This window comes from Ammodytes marinus (genome assembly GCF_949987685.1).
Source record: "Ammodytes marinus genome assembly, chromosome: 4".
Lineage (NCBI taxonomy): Eukaryota > Metazoa > Chordata > Actinopteri > Uranoscopiformes > Ammodytidae > Ammodytes > Ammodytes marinus.
Window position 1 is genome coordinate 31,990,281 of NC_137233.1, and position 16,716 is coordinate 32,006,996.

Here is a 16,716-nt window from a genome sequence, read left to right on the forward strand (position 1 = left end):
TGCTGGAGATATTAGAAGAGTCTTTGGCGATTAGAGCCCATCGCGAAATCCTCTGAAGGGGCCAGCGAAATCCTGGGTTTAGCAGAATATATTGTATATATATGTATTTCTAATCATACTAAATCTGGCCACTAATCTAAACTAAATCTTATTTTCTACCATACTAAATAGTAGACGGGTATTGGAACGCAGCCCTGGTTTGTTTACCGATCTCCAGTGGTCTCACACACATCTTAAGTACAAATGACTAATGGACTGTTACAGGACTCTCACAACTCTACAGAGCTGTAATGTGAGAGCAGAGGTGGTGACATTCAGTCCATATGTCGTTGAAACAGTCAGACTTAACACTCTCTAGCTCTTAATCACATTTCATAAATTCAATATGGTTGAAATGAAGCCATTCCTCCTATTGATTGAGCCTCTTGATATTTCATTAAGGGACTCTTCAGTGATCTCCTGCTAATGTGATTCCTCACTTTATTAATATTCCCACTAGAGGGTGGTGTCTTCTAACTTTTCCCATTGTGTTACACACATTGCTGAAATGATCAGATCACCATTTAATTGCTTTGAATGGTGAAAAGCTTTCGAAACACTCCCGCACACACACACACGTTTGTACGGCTCTACTTGTGAGGACATTCATTGACTAATGCATTCCCTAGCCCCTTACCCTAACCCTAATCATCAAAAGTAAATGCCTAACCCCAACCCTTACACTAACCCTAACATAAACCTATTCATACCTGAACCTTCAAACCTAGTGTTAACCCTCTAACAGCCCTTTAAAGGCCTGTCCCAAAGGGAGAACCAAAACCAAATTAATTTCCAAAACTGTCCTCTCTTTGGAGGTCTCAAACTCAAACTGGTAGCCTACTCACAAAAATAGTTGTCCAAGTACACACACACACACGCTCACTAATTCACTCACTCACTCACATACTCACTCACTGATTCACTCACACACACACACACACACACACACACACACACACACACACACACACACACACACACACACACACACACACACACACACACACACACACACACACACACACACAGGCTTGTGACACTGTGCGTTTGGTGTTGCAGTGCTGAGGATGTGTTGGTGAAGCTGAGTGGCAGTCAGCTGACCATGGATTACCTGGAGGAGAACGGCTTCAACGAGCCCATCCTGGCCCAGAGGAAAGAGGGTCTGGGCATGTCGCTGCCCGCTCCCACCTTCTACATCAGTGATGTGGAGAACTATGTCGGTAAGGACAACCACTGTTTTTTTGACATTTTTAAACAAACAATCAATAAATCAATAAAATAAATTACTAACAAATGGGGAGGGACCTAAGTTTACTAAAATAAGAAATAAAGGGGCACCACCTACAATAAAAATGTATTAATAGAACCTCTTAAACCTCTTTAATGTTTTCAAGTTAAAGAACAACCACTGTTGCTACTCATTACTACTTCATTATATTACTACTAACACTGCTCTTACTCATGCTATACAGTGGTGGATAGTCACTTTAGTCAACTACAAATTTGAGGTACTTGAGTATTATCTTTTTATAGTACTTTTTAATAATAATAATACTTTTTATTCCTTATCACATGGAGGGGAATTCGTACATTTCACTCCACTACAAATATAATGTAGTTTCTAGTTACTTTACAGGTTACAATATTTCTCACTAAAACATATGAAGAGCTTCTAAAAACTCTCTAAAGACTCTCAAAAGTTCACACAAGTCCAGCTGGAACATGTGTCGGTACAGAATTGGTCATTTTTTGTCAGACGATATTTTAAACATTTGTGTGCTCAAGATAACACTGTTCAAGCTCCTCAAACGTGAAGATTTGATGCTTTTCCTTTTTAATATATATATATATATTTACAAACCAAACAATATGTTTATGAATAAAGAAAGAATTAGAGTAATCTATGAAAAAAAAAATAGTTAGTTTCAGTCCTTTACAAACTCCATCTCGTCCAGCTATAGATTTTGCTTCAACAAACATAAATGATGACTAATAATAATGTAGTTAAAACATATAATCAAGTTTTTTGCTTTGACTGCTTTTACTTTCAATACTTTCAGTACATCGCCCTGATTATACTTAACACTTTTACTTCTGTAACATTTCCAATGCAGGACGTATTGCAATGCATTTATTTACCCCGCCTTTATAAATGAATGACCATATCAAATCTATGCCATACTGATGTTGCTCAATAGGGGGCGCATGTGTTCTTCATTCTCCCCTGTAGCCCTTGCTGTCTGATGAGATCACTTTGTTACATCAAAGCATGTACTGCTGTACTGCTACAGACATATTTTGTAAAGCAAAGTTTCCTGTTTAAAGAGCATGTTTAGCTAATAGCGATTTAGCTTGTCTTACGGTGTGTGTGTGTGTCCCCTCTCTGTCCCTGTGTTATTGTCCCAGGGCCGGACGTGGGCGTGGACGTGGTGGACGTCACCAAACAGACCGACAGCAAGATGAAGCTCAAAGAGTTTGTGGACTTTTACTACAGCACCAACCGCAAGAAAGTCTTAAACGTCATCAACCTGGAGTTCTCTGACACCAGGTAACACCTAACACACTCTCCCTGTGTTCCAATCCCCATACTTCCCTCTTATTTAGTATGCCAGAACAAAGATTTAGGATGTCCCAAATACATGCACGTCAATTGTAGTATGCTGAAAATACATAAATGCCTCCACTAACTCTAATAGCATTTTGCAGTATTTGTCATTATTCTTGACATTTCTCAACATAATGAAAAAAAAAATGTTTTACGCCATTAAGAGCATTTTCAATAAGTTAAGCAGAGATGAAGATTTAAAAGAAATCCAGACTGGTCTCTTTAATTTTTTCCCGGAGCTGTATATTGTACGATCAGCTGATGTAGTAGTTATCGTGACAAGCCTCTATAATAACCAAACATCAGACTGTCAGTAACACCTACCTCTACTCCTGTGTGTGTTTGCTGGGCAGGATGGACAGTATAGTGGAGAGCCCTCAGATAGTGCGGAGGTTGTCCTGGGTGGAGAACTACTGGCCGGATGACGCTCTCCTGGGGAAACCCAAAGTCACCAAGTACTGTCTGGTGTGTGTTAAAGACTCCTACACCGACTTCCATATCGAGTGTGGAGGAGCCTCCTCATGGTACCACGTCCACAAGGTCAGACAGGCGTTTTGACTCATGGTTGTACCTCATAACAAAACAGAATGTTGCTGTGTGGTGTATAGAACATTGTATCTCCATTTTTTTATGACATTTTAATTTTCCTTCATAAATCAGTGCTATTGGTCACACTTCACACAAACATTTTCAGCAATGTTTGAATACATATTCCAATTTGGCGATATCTAACTCATTATGCCAACATATGCATCTCTTTAAAAACTAAAAATCACTGAGATGTTGGACACGCCAGAGTTAAATCTGTATTTCATTTTTACAAAATATTAGTGTCCAAAGTTTTTACTGAACATATTTTGGATACAGCCTTTTCATTTGTAGAAAAAAAAAATACTATGTACATGTCTTGAAAACGCATTTATAATAAGTTTATTTATTTAAAAGGGACATTGCATATTAATAGACATTTACATGTAAATATACAGGAAGTATTGTAGCAAGTGCTATTTATTTTTGCGTGTATCATAAATTAGACAATCAACAACATATCAACAGATCCTCCTGTAATAACCTTCAGTAAAGTGCTAAACATGATGATGTAAGTGCTTTAGAAAGTTGAGATTTTTGGTTCAGAGTATTACAAAAAAAAAACTGTGTCAAAAAACTATTGTTGAGATAATGTACGTTAAAGATAGTTGTATAGTAGATACATACATACGCAAAATGACAAGGTCTAGTCAATAAACACCTAAATGTACATTTTGGACCCTTTGATTTATATGTAAACAGACGAGAAGATGTTATGGAAGCAAAATAGACAAACATCTCAATTTTTACCAGTGGTTGAATTATAAATTGCTTCTGCCTGTTGTGTCTCACCTTAATAGTAAATGTGCAACCCATTAAAGCATAAAGCCGTTGTGTTTGTGTTCAACAGGGAGAGAAGATCTTCTTCCTGATCAAGCCCACCTCTGCCAACCTGTCCCTGTACGAGCGCTGGAGGTCGTCAGCCAATCACAGCGAGATGTTCTTTGCCGACCAGGTGGACAAGTGTTATAAATGCATCGTGAAGCAAGGCCAGACCCTCTTCATCCCCTCAGGTTAGAGCAGCATCAATAACAATACTGCTGCAGTTGTAAAGGGAGAATCCGTCAAAACATACTTAAAAATCAAAATGCCAAGTTTGAAACATTAATATACAATTCTAAGAGATATAAAGTCCTATAAATAACTCAAATACTTGAATGATGTTTTTGGATTTATTAGACAGTTATCCATTTCCACCAGGGAACGCTGATCACATTATAAAAACAAGTCAATTGTTTTGTACAAGTCATCCTAAGGGCTGATTCATATAATCTTTCTCCAGAAATAGTGAATGAATGAATGTCTTCCTCCTCTTGTCCCTTAGGTTGGATCAATGCCATCCTGACCCCAGTGGACTGCCTGGCGTTCTCCGGACACTTTGTCCACAACCTGAGTGTGGAGATGCAGATGAGGTTTGAGCCACTACACATATCATAACCTACCACCAGGCCTCCGCAGACACATAGGCACTTGTATTAACAGCATTAGCATTAACAGAATGGATCTTACTTTGCTTGATTAATGTTAAAAAAAATAATAATAATAATTAAACTAAATATTGCACAGAATAAACGCAGAGGGGTGGGGGGTTAAGATGCAAACACATTTAACACAGCACGAGCAGTTATGAGCGAACTGCTTTCTGTTGTGGAGATTTTTGAATGGAGGAAATGTAACATTTGAACATCCCTTTTAAAGGCAACAAAACTTAGGATTCTTTCCTGTAAATTGACATCCATGTGATATGGAATTATTGGCCGATACAATAACGAGATTGATCAAGTACAAATAAGTGTTTTTTTCTGTTAAGACACCAGACCTTGGCTCATGTCTCACTGCTCATGTCTTCATTTAGGACTTACAGTGAATGGCACAGTTTGCTGATAGTAAACCTTCTGCTTTATCCATCTCCCATTCATTCTCCTCAGAGCGTATGAAATTGAGAAGCGGTTAAAGGTGAGGACCCTCAACCCCTTCCCCAACTATGAGACGGCGTGCTGGTACGTGGGGCGGCATCTCCTGGAGCGTTTCAAAGGTATTCAAACTCAATCAAATATTGGATAGGTATTATTTTTGAATGTAAACGTAACGTGACCTGATTTAAAAAACTGGCCCATTTGTCCAGAAAAAATGCCACGAAAGCAGAGCACACACACACACACACACACACACACACACACACACACACACACACACACACACACACACACACAAACACTTTCTCAGAGAGGAACCGCACGCTGTGTGTGTGTGTGTCTGCTGAACAGATGAGGAGAGTTGGATGCTCTTAATATTATTTCAGTCATTTCAAATCGGTGAATCGCCCCGCGCAGTTTCACAGATGATTAGCTTCAAAAGCTTTTTGGCCCGGCTAGAATCACTTGCTCCATTACAAGCGCACCGTGTTTAAAACTTTCAGCTGGCCCGGGCCCCCCGACTGTTTATGTTTCCACCATTTTGCAGTGCGTGTGAGTATTGTGTGTGTGTGTGTGTGTGTGTGTGTGTCTGTGTGTGTGTGGGCGAACACACTGCTAGCTCACCCTGCCACGGCCTTTTACCATTAATATGGAGGTCACAGGAAATAGACTCACTTCATTATGCTGCTATGTATTTTCTTTTGCCTTGATGGTATTAATGCCTTCTTGTTTTTGGTTGCACATCCACTTCAGTTAAAGAGAGAGAGCTGCTTCCACGTTGGGACTTTGTGCCTTTACCGCCAACAACCTGACACGAAAGAGGAAATACACCTGAGAGCTGCATTTGTATTATTTTGACTAAATCAAAAGGCCGTAGTTGTCAGTGTTTCATCTAGACTTTGTCAAAAAGAACAATAGTGAAGTTAAAGGTGAAGTAAGCGATTTATTTATGTTAATTTAAGTGTTAAATCGCATTGATCACTTATATAGTGTGCGTGTTTCATTAAGCCGATCTCTCAGTCACTCGCTCTGCATGTAATCGGTAAATAAACTTCTCGGGGATCCCACTACTAATAACCAATCAGAAGAGAGAACGCTACAAACCAACACCTGTCTCACTGCCGGTGCACGTGCAGAGTGACAGATGGGTGAATGTGTATGTGCCTACAATGGCGGAGCAGGTAAAAAGACCTGCTTGAAGACCACAGTGCATTCATGTGGTGACGTAGGGAGGAAGGAGGGGACTGCTAACTGCAGTCACTGACAGGAAGTTTGCTAAACTGACCATTCCGCTTACTGAACCTTTAAGGAAGTGACAGTATATATCGGATGTATGGTGTAATCTGCCAATCTATCGGCTAACGGAAAAGAACATTAAAGAAAACTATTCATGACTGTGGCAGTGAGGGTGAAACAGTGTCAAGTCACTACATGATTTGTCCAACAGAGAGCGCTCACAGTTCATTGGTCCACTGCCATGTCAGCTGCTTGGGACGTAGTTTCATTTCTTTTGTTATTTCTAAGGATTCCTTACATACTTTCATCAGATTTGATTAAAGTCCGGTTGTATTTCTTTTTTTTTTCTGCAGGTTTACATAAAGCAAATAAGCAGCCAGCCCCGTACCTGGTACACGGTGCCAAAATCATCAACGGAGCCTTCCGAGCATGGACTAAAAAACAGGTGTGGACACACGAAGATACAGTCTGTGTGTGTGTGTGTGTGTGTGTGTGTGTGTGTGTGTGTGTGTGTGTGTGTGTGTGTGTGTGTGTGTGTGTGTGTGTGTGTGTGTGTGTGTGTGTGTGTGTGTGTGTGTGTGTGTGTGTGTGTGTGTGTCAGGTGTCCATCCATCTAAGATGTTATGAAGAGTGATGACAGTTGTGTGTGTGTTTCCCCCTGCACCAGGCACTGTTGGAGCATGAAGATGAGCTCCCTGAGAACATGAAACCATCGCAGCTCATCAAAGATCTGGCCAAAGAGATCCGACTGTCAGAGGTCATTTTACATTGTCATTTCTGGCATACACATACAGCGGTGTCGGACTGCACAATCTTAATATCTCTGTTACGACGGTCACTATTTCAGATGAGACGATATCATGATTGGAATTTCAAAAAAAACATCATTTTCAAATTCTTTATTTTAAAGAGGAACAGTGTACATTAATTAACATTCTTTAGAGATTAAAACATTTCAATTGACCCGAGTTAGTTTAAAAGCTACTTTTCATCGGCAGTCCCTTGGCTTGTTGTTTCCTTAGGCATCCTAAAGTCAAAACGACATACAAATACAAATACATGAACATCAAGTAAAAGCACACTAAACTATTGTCTCATGTGTCTTATGATACACGTTACATAATAATCTAAAAAAAAACATGAATCTATATATGAGACAGACCTATGAGTAATATAACAGGAAAAAGTGCGTCGGCCTCTTTGGGTGATGACTAACTTTTTATTTTTTTTTGCATTAAACTTAATTAGAGAAAAGTTATGAGTATGGTTTAAAAATCCCCCCATTTCCAGTTAATTCACGTAATTCCCAATTTGGAATATTTCTTAAAAATCTCCAGTTTAACTTACCATTGAAATGTTCGGCCCTTTGCAACCTCACTCATGAGTGCTATGATGTGGGCACTCTCTGATTGATTGGGAATGGGTACTGTATTTCACTTACTTTTTTTTTTATTTCCCAGAATGCAACGAAAGCCATTAAGAGTGAGCCTAGCATTAAGATACCACCGGTGGAGGAGGCTGCGTCCAGCACCCACTCTGAGCCCGAGGAGCCCATGTCCCCGGCCCAGGTCCCTTCACCCAGCAGGGAGAAGGGCAGAAAGAAAGCCTCCAAGCCCCCCAAGCCTCCTAAACCCCCCAAACCCCCCAAGATACCCAAAGCCCCCAAGACCCCCAAGCTGCCCAAGGTGAAGGAGGGAGGGAAGAAGAAAGCAAAGAAAGAGAAAGAGTCCTCACCGCCACCGCCGCCCCCTACCAAACCCTCTAGCTTCGCTGCTCTGGAGTCCCACGCCAAAGACATCCTCAGTAAGATGGACCAGCCCAAGAAGACCAAGGTGAGCGCAGGAATGTCAGCGTCCATTCAAAATGTTTTACAAATAGATTTCACTGGATGTGAGTCATCTTTCAACCCATACACCATGAAAACAGTTTCTAGTTGAAACACAAATTACAATTTGAAACCTTCCAATTTGCACAATAGGTGACCTTCAACTGCCCTAACCCTAACCCATAGTAGGCTTCTACCTCTTTGACTCTGTTAATAACAGTGCCTTGGCTCATGTGCGTCCCATTGTTCCAGGCTGTTAAGAACATGCTGAGCATGTCGGAGAAGGAAACGTCAAAGCAGAACAACCTGGACAAGTTTGAAATGAGAGAGCAGAATAAAAACAAGACGGAAGCAAAATGGAAGTATAAGGTAAGATCATTCACGTCAACCGGAGAGTTGAGTCATGCCTCAAAACAAACTAATGGCCCATTTGTTACAGGCCAAAGTCAATAATATCACAATCCCTTTCAAATTTCAAATAAAGCTAGTTTATTTGAGCTTTGAGGAAAAAGAAAGTCTGTGGTTTTTACGAAGCTTGTGAACGTTACAGGCTGAGCAGAAAAGAGAAGAAAAGAAAAGAAAAGTAGCCATCGTCCAAAAGTGATTTGCACACTTCACTTCAAAGCAATCAGCAACAAGTAATGATGTGGCCCTAAGTCTCACATTCTGAAGGTCTGCAGCTCATCATCAGAGCCGCTCCACAAACACCCTGCCCTCCCCGGAGAGTTACCTAATGGAATTAGTCCATGTATGTCCACATACCAGCGCGCTCCAGCTTTAAGTATTTACATCTGCCCTCATCGCTTCACAAGACTGTTTGTTGTATCATTATTGCTGAATGGATTTTTCCGGAGCAAAAGTGTAATTTTTGGTTGAATAGAAGGAAACTCGTGGAAACTCAATGCCAAAGTGCTGTGGAATGTGTACAAGGATCCCTCTCTCCATCCAAACTGCTCCTTCACATCAGGCCAAGTGTTGGCAGATGGAGCGGAGAGACGCTGTTAGATAGTTTACCAAGGTCACCGGAGACCACATCTTCACTTTAAAGGTGGAGTCAGTGATTCTGGGGAACGCTTCTTGTCAAAATTGTCAAAAAAAATAAAATACAATCTGATGTTAATACACAGCCTAGACTCTGTAAACTGGTATGTAAAGAAAGGTTACGTTAACACAGTTGAGGGCCACCCAAGCTAGCAACATGCACTTTTTACAGAGCCTAGGCTGTGTGTTATCACTGGATTTTTTTTCCAGCGCGCACACACAGTAGGGGACAGGTAGTGGATCGTGAGGAGATATTCACTGAAAAATTGATTTTGACAAGCGTTCTCCAGAATCACTGACTCCACCTTTTAAAGTGTGCAGGGCATCAAAGCCTACTACGGCGTATATGTAGCTGTCCCTCTTTTTTTTTTAAGTGCTCAAGACAATTCCAAAGTGTCAGTCTCCGGGTAACACCGAGTTGTCACATTCCATTTCATTTAGGGGCCAAAACTGTTGAGGAGTGAATATCTGAAAATGTTTTAATCTTGGATTTTTAGTTAATTGCGCCTTCTGCGGCGAATGGCAGGCGCTCTGCATTCCTCTGGGCAGATTTGGTTGTGTTTGAGTTGGGTCGGAACATTGTCAGACATGAATACGATCCCTGGAGTTTGACATCATGATGATTTCAGTCTTTTTAACCGTAATGTTTTTATTTAAATCAAATGACTCCCTTCTACATTTTTTTCTTACTTCTTTTACAGCGTAGTCATATTTACTGAATTGTGGGTCTTTAAAAAAATTAGGTAATTAGACAAGTGCTGATTATGTGTTTTATGGTTTTTGGTCAATTCATTTTGGAGTCAAATAACAGGCGTTAAAAACCCAAACTCAAACTATAGATATTAATGTGTTCACTTTGATGAGGTTCTCGTTGTTATGTCTTTCAGTTCATTGCAATAGCCGTTTAATGGCAGCCACAGTATTTTTACCCTAATTCCATCTGAAGTTTTAATATTGGTAATTTAGGACTGATAGAACGGAATATGTGGCAATGTGCTAAATTTTATAATGCTGATTGTTTAGCATAATGTAAGACAAGCAGATTTCATGGCTACTGCTGAGTATGTTTTAATTGACATGACTGACCAAACCCAACTATAGATTACATTTGAGACACAGAAGCTGTTTCAGTCAGAAAAAATTAAAAATAATAAAAATAATAAAGCATTTATTGCAGACCCAGGTCCATATAACACATCATACAGTGTAAAAAGGAGATACAAAAAAATACATAGAAATTAATAAATTACATATATGCCTATAGGATATACAGGCTATTGCACCAATGCCATCTCAACCTAGACGTGTATATGTGGCAGCTTTTCAGAGGGCTGACAAGGGCTTCAATTAAGTGATTCTCTGACGTGTCCAGGCGAAACATAAAACTAAACACCAGTTGTCTTAAGAGTGCCGCACAAATGTACGCTAATAGAACGGCATGGATGCAGCTTTAAAGAAATGTCAGTCCTTTCACTTTAAAATGATAAAAACCAATATATCTGTCATAAACAATATCTGCCTGGTCAAAGTGTTTGTAATTTAACATTGTATAGCAGACAATACTGTAATAGTGACCATTATCATATTTATTTTGAATGTAAAAAAAAAAAAAATAGATAATGAAGAAACTGGCCAAATAATGTAACAAGATTTCTGAAACTATAAGTAATAACCTTTTGTGCATACTGGAGTAAGGCTGTTTGTGTGGTCAGGTCTTGAAGCAGGCATTTGAGAGAGGCAATATTAAGGAAATGTGATACTTTTAGCCAATTAATCAAACCTAGATAAAGTGATATTATATTAGTATATAATAAAATCATTATATCCAGTAATTACATATATAAAAACCTGACCACACATGTCACAACAAGCCAAACAATGTAATAACTTATGACCTTATAGGAAAAAATTTATTTAGTAATTGTTTTTTTACATTAAAAACTGTCAAATGATAGTGTTATTGGACGTCATTGGCTGCTACAAACATCATGGTGATTTTCACCTATTTTACTTAATTCATTCATGTATGGTTCAACATTGTTCCCTGTTTAACTCTACAGAATAGCAAACCAGATTCCCTGCTGAAAATGGAGGAGGAGTGCAAATTTGACCGGACGCCGCTGTCGGGCAATAAGGACAAATTCAGCTTCACCATGTCCCACAAGAAAACACTGGGGTATGTATGTGAAGGGGGGGAGGGTGGGGGGGGGGTTTGCCCAATGCACATGTTAACCTGTTATGAAAAGAGAGCCTAGTAAACTATAACAATAAATAAATATATAATTAAATACATACAATTTGATCGATCATTTATCTGATCAATAGCCTTGTTCTCAGCCCTCGTGTCGTTCATATAGGCAGCCACCTTATACATCGTGAACATGCTCTACATTCAGATTAATAAACCTATTTGTATTGTATCATTCTTTTTTATTTTTATTAAGAGGAGGTTTTTAACGTCTGTGCTACTGAACAGATTTCTATCAGGTTGAAATGTAATTCTGCGGTTGCACGCGATCGTTACTGTTCACTTGTGTGATCACAAAGTCATAGATGAGCCTCGTTAAATAGCCTTATATGAATATAGAAATAGAGGGCCTGGTAAAAAAAAACTCATGCATTGCGTTGTATTACTGGTGATTACGGGCGCTATGTGTGGCTATGCTATCCATTAGGGGGCCTAATTCAAGGACTTGACTCTTTTTTTGCCTGTATTGTCCCCTGCTGCGGTTTTTATCCCCCCTGTTCAGCTCCAAGACGCTGAAACCTCAGAGCAACTCCAGTGTGTTCGGATCGTTACAAAACCTGAAAGAGGACAAAGGCAAGCCGGTGAGGGACGAGTATGAGTACGTCTCAGATGAGGGGGAGCTGAAGATTGACGAGTTCCCTATCAGGCGGAAAAAGAACCCCGTTAAGAGAGAGCAGTCCTGTGAGTATAGTATGCTGGTGTCAGTGTGTCAACCCCTATGGAAAACTGTTAGGCAAAAGGGGCCTGGCAGTCACTCAACCTCAACACTTCTTCTAAGGAGCATCAACTTAAAATCAAGTCTTTTATTCAGTCAGTTCTGATATATGCAAGACAAACATCAGAATCAAAATGGCGTTTATCTCTGGCCCACAGTGCAGTTGGAAGGATAAAATAAAAACTATATAGAGTTAAATAAGATAAACATAAATAATATTGACATAAGATACATTCTAAATACTAAGTAGTGCAAAGGAATTTTCTGTGCTTAAATGTGGCCGGAGCATCGAGTATCGAAAAGTGTTAGAAATGTTGACTGTTAAGAAGTGTTTGCTAAGATTATTAGGTTGACGTATTCTTTGATCCAAAATTGTTTACTGGTTTTTACACGCCAATGTTATTGACTTCATTTCAGGAGGTTCTTTATTTCTTTATAATGTTGATGGGCATTTATATTATTTGGACACATATAAAAAAGTTAAAACAATCATTTTTTTTTCCAGACCCATGAATACTCTGAATCCCATCTATATTATAGGCCTGCTGTTGCGTTCAATGACCGTTCAAAAACGTCAGATTTCTCTGAGATTCGATTTGGTAAAATGTTTTACCTGCTGGGAAGAAAAACTTGGCCAATCAAAGATCACAACAAATATCAAAGAGGAAAGTGGCCAAACTGAATAAACAAATGTGAAACCCGATTATAAGTCAATCTAATGATCGGGCTAAAGTTAAGCATGTTTAAAGGTAGAGTCAGTGATTCTGGAGAGCGGTTGCCGTCAAAATCACTTTTTTGTCAAAATAAGTGAATATTTCCTGACAATCCGCTGCATTGGGTTTGTAAACAAGGGGGGGGGGGCACGGTTTCCCATCACTTGCCTGTTTACAGAGCCTAGGCTGTGTATAAACACACAGTAGGGACAGGTGGAGGATTATGAGCAGATTTTCACTGATTTTGACCCAAAAAATTGTTCTTGACAACAAGCATTCTCCAGAATCACTGACTCCGCCTTTCACATTCACCGATATAAACTGTCTTGTCATGAGTACTGCAGACCAGGTATTATATTAGGGCTGATGCCTGCATATGAAAACACATTATGAACAATTCTTATTTTTGTTTCCAGTTTTGTCAGACATCAGAGAACCCATTCAGCCAGCCAAGAAACCAAAGTTTCAACCGTTGGTGACCAAGGTATGTACAACACGGATAACCTGGACAATAATCAGATGTTTTTCTTTTCTTTTCTTTTGAAAATTAAATTTTTTTTCCGCAGGTTTGGTACATGGCATAGATATTTTGTTTTGGGACACAGGAACACACACAACAGCAGACTCCAGCAATTCAAAATAAATAAATAAATTATCATCCATACAAACAAATAAAAGTTAATTAATGACAAACAATATATATATATATATTATTAACCATAAACAAATACAGGTTAATAACAAAAATAAAGAAAAGAAAATTAAAACTTAAAATTAGTGATAAACCATAAACAAATTAAGGTTAATTAAATCACTCTAAAAGTTCATTATATGATAGCAAAAACCCCATCTTCAAATAATTCACCAATAGTATGTACAGTAGATGAAGATTTGCATATCCAGCTCAATGACTGATGGATTCATAACTCTTCTACTTTTCATCTGACTTGATTTAAAAAATCTAATCAGGTTCCAGGGGATTTCATGCACAACAACCTTCTCCAATGCTCCTTTAAAGCTCAGATAAAAAAAAAGGTTTTTAAGAATGTAAAATGAATTGTGGGTAATTGAGGCGCAAAAGCTCCCTAAGCTGTGGATGACCACACACTGATGAGGGGAAACACTGTGGCATGAGCGCAGGAAGAGGAAGGATATGACTTTTACCACATACATAATAATACAACATTTTATTGATTTTTTTTTTTGTCTGCCTTTGTGTTTGCCCATGAGAGGACACTAGAAGGCCCTCTAATAGCATATTATCTGATAGGGGCCACACAAAGCCCCACATTTATTGAGTTTCTAGTTTCCTAAGTAGTGCTCCAGCTCATGCACTGTAAATAATGCTCCAAAAAATGTAGGAAAACTCCAATTCTCAACGCAACTGTCTTTACTAGATTTTTGAAGCCAACTTAAACTTTAGGTTTGAAGGAAAGCTGTGTACATTTGAGCCAAGTAATCATCCTTTGTTGTGATAACTTACCATTCTAATATATTGTAACTTCAAGTTTTGAGTTGTACTGTACATACTGAGACTTCCTTAAAGTTACATTTGTACTAACTTATCATTTTTTTTTCCAGAAAAGTTTTCAGACAATTGAAACACATTTTAATGTTTGATTCAACCACCTTGACGGACTTGGTTTTGTTTGTCATTAATATGTATTAGTTGGCACACATTTTATTGTTCGAAAATTCTTAGTATGCAGAACTCAAAATTTGAATTGCCTATACTTTCATTACATATGATGATACGTTATGTCAACAAAAGAGAATTCATTTGGCTCAAATGTAGACGCTTTTCCTTCAAACTTAAAGAGTTTGAGTTTAAGCCTCAAAACTAAAAAATCTAGTGAGTTTTCGCATCTTTTGAATTTTTTAACAGTGTGTTTGACTACACACAGTCTTTCTTTTTACTACACTACATACTACAGTGCAGAAGAGTTTTACGGCCACGGGAGAGAAAAATATATCAGATGAGGAAGATTTTTTTTTCATTATGCCAAGAAATGTTGAGAATTTAGACAAATACTCCAAAATGCTATTGGAGTTAGTGGGGCATTTTGGTATTTTTGGCATACTGCAATTGACGTGCATGTATTGGGACATCCTAAATATTTTTCTGGCATACTAAATAGTATGAAAGTATGGGTATTGGAATGCAGGGTGAGTGTGTCTCTCATAGTCCTACTCTGTCCACCTTTCTCCCATATCAGAGTGTGGAGTCGTCGGATGAAGAGACTCTGCACATAGACACAGAGGTCAAGCCCACTGAGGTCAAAGGTCGCAACTCTAAGGTCAAGAAGAAGGCTGGCAGCGCGGCGGGCATCCTGGACCTGCTGCAGGCCAGCAAGCAAGTGGGTGGCATCGACTACAGCGCCAACAGGTAGACTGACCCCCCCTACCCACCACACACACACACACACACACAAACGGTCGTCATCACTCTCTACTCTCTTCACCCCATTTCCTTCCTTCCACACCGAGGGGGGGGGGACTTTTAACATGTAAACACGCTCGGGTTACGGTACATGCTCCAAAATGGTTCCCAACGGACCTCTTGTTGCTCTCAGTAACATACATTTGTAGGACTTAAGGCTCCTTAATGGGGCAACCCGCTGACAAACAAATGGTCCCCGCTCAACGACGGTATAATTGGATGAAGAAAAAAACAAGGTTTTATAACTCTGCGCAGGAGAAATAATCGACTTAGTGAGGGAAGCAGCAATTCATTTTTCTGTCAGGATTCTTTGGGCCAGTTTGTGCAAAGAGTCAATGTCTAAATCTAAATCTATCAAATGCTGCGTGGCTCCGGGCTCTTCCTGTGTTGCCTTCTTCTCTCCGTGTTGTTAAAGCCCTTGATGGTCTATTTCCACCACACTGAAAGCTACAAACGAGCAATGGAAGAACCAACCGAAACATCGGCTGAAAAATATCTTCATTTTCTCAAATGGTTTTGGCGCTTTGCAGAAGGAACTGGGTTGATTGTAGCAGCAGTTTGATAGTCAACGTTGCAGCTCAGCGGCTAATAGTTTAATAGGGTTGTTGTGTGTATAGCTGCTTTTTAGAGTAATCACAGGTCCGCGGAGAATACTTTGGATTAGTTTCGCTATGCTCTTCCAGATTGGGTTCAGTTTTTTGAATAATTTTACTCTTTATCAAAGGATACAACTGCCATTTTATGCTGGACCTCAAAGCCCCCCTTTTGCTTCTTCTCACTTTATTTCTCTTCAGTCACTCTTGCCGGCATGACGACTGCTGTGTAATCCGGCTGTGTTGTTGTGTGTATTTCTTATTGACGTACTTACAGTCAGCCACCTGCATCTCCCAGCACACAGGAGGCCATTCAGGGCATGCTGTCCATGGCCAACCTGTCGTCTTCAGACAGCTTGCAGCAGCAGCCGTGGAGCAACAGCCAGTCCAAGAACAGCAACGCCAAGGGCAACTCGCATGGAGGAGCGCAGGGGGGAAAGAAGGCCGCAGCCGGAGGAGGGGGCAACGGCAAGAGAGCCACCAAGAGGCTGCCCAAGAAACCCCCCAGGAAGAGCAGCAGCGTGGAGAGCCTGGACCAGTACGACGAGCACGACCACATGGACGCCTGCTTCAAGGACTCCGACTACGGTGGGTGAAAGGCAGACTCCTGTTGTTGAAACACAGCCAGCTGGAGGGGGGGGGGGGCAGAGTGATCAAATCAAATCAGTTTTATTTGTATAGCCCAATATCACAAATATACATTTGCCTCAGTGGGCTTTACAGTCCATACAGTATGACACCCTCTGCCCTTAGACCC

General features: G+C 39.8%; 1 protein-coding gene across 2 annotated transcripts in view; it reads left to right on the forward strand.

Moving 5' to 3' along the window:
* The window catches only part of phf2 (PHD finger protein 2), a 37,948-nt gene that overhangs the window by 16,543 nt on the left and 4,689 nt on the right, over positions 1-16,716 (forward strand). Inside the window, exons 4-18 of one of the 2 annotated variants that reach the window (XM_080025521.1) lie at positions 1,099-1,259; positions 2,446-2,587; positions 2,998-3,184; positions 4,083-4,245; positions 4,557-4,644; positions 5,161-5,267; positions 6,738-6,829; positions 7,052-7,141; positions 7,845-8,216; positions 8,462-8,578; positions 11,311-11,426; positions 12,001-12,179; positions 13,343-13,410; positions 15,143-15,312; positions 16,237-16,547. In XM_080025521.1, coding sequence (XP_079881647.1) covers positions 1,099-1,259; positions 2,446-2,587; positions 2,998-3,184; positions 4,083-4,245; positions 4,557-4,644; positions 5,161-5,267; positions 6,738-6,829; positions 7,052-7,141; positions 7,845-8,216; positions 8,462-8,578; positions 11,311-11,426; positions 12,001-12,179; positions 13,343-13,410; positions 15,143-15,312; positions 16,237-16,547 — 2,363 coding nt within the window. The remainder of the gene's footprint in view (positions 1-1,098; positions 1,260-2,445; positions 2,588-2,997; positions 3,185-4,082; positions 4,246-4,556; positions 4,645-5,160; positions 5,268-6,737; positions 6,830-7,051; positions 7,142-7,844; positions 8,217-8,461; positions 8,579-11,310; positions 11,427-12,000; positions 12,180-13,342; positions 13,411-15,142; positions 15,313-16,236; positions 16,548-16,716) is intronic. The other variant, XM_080025522.1, reaches the window with a different exon arrangement.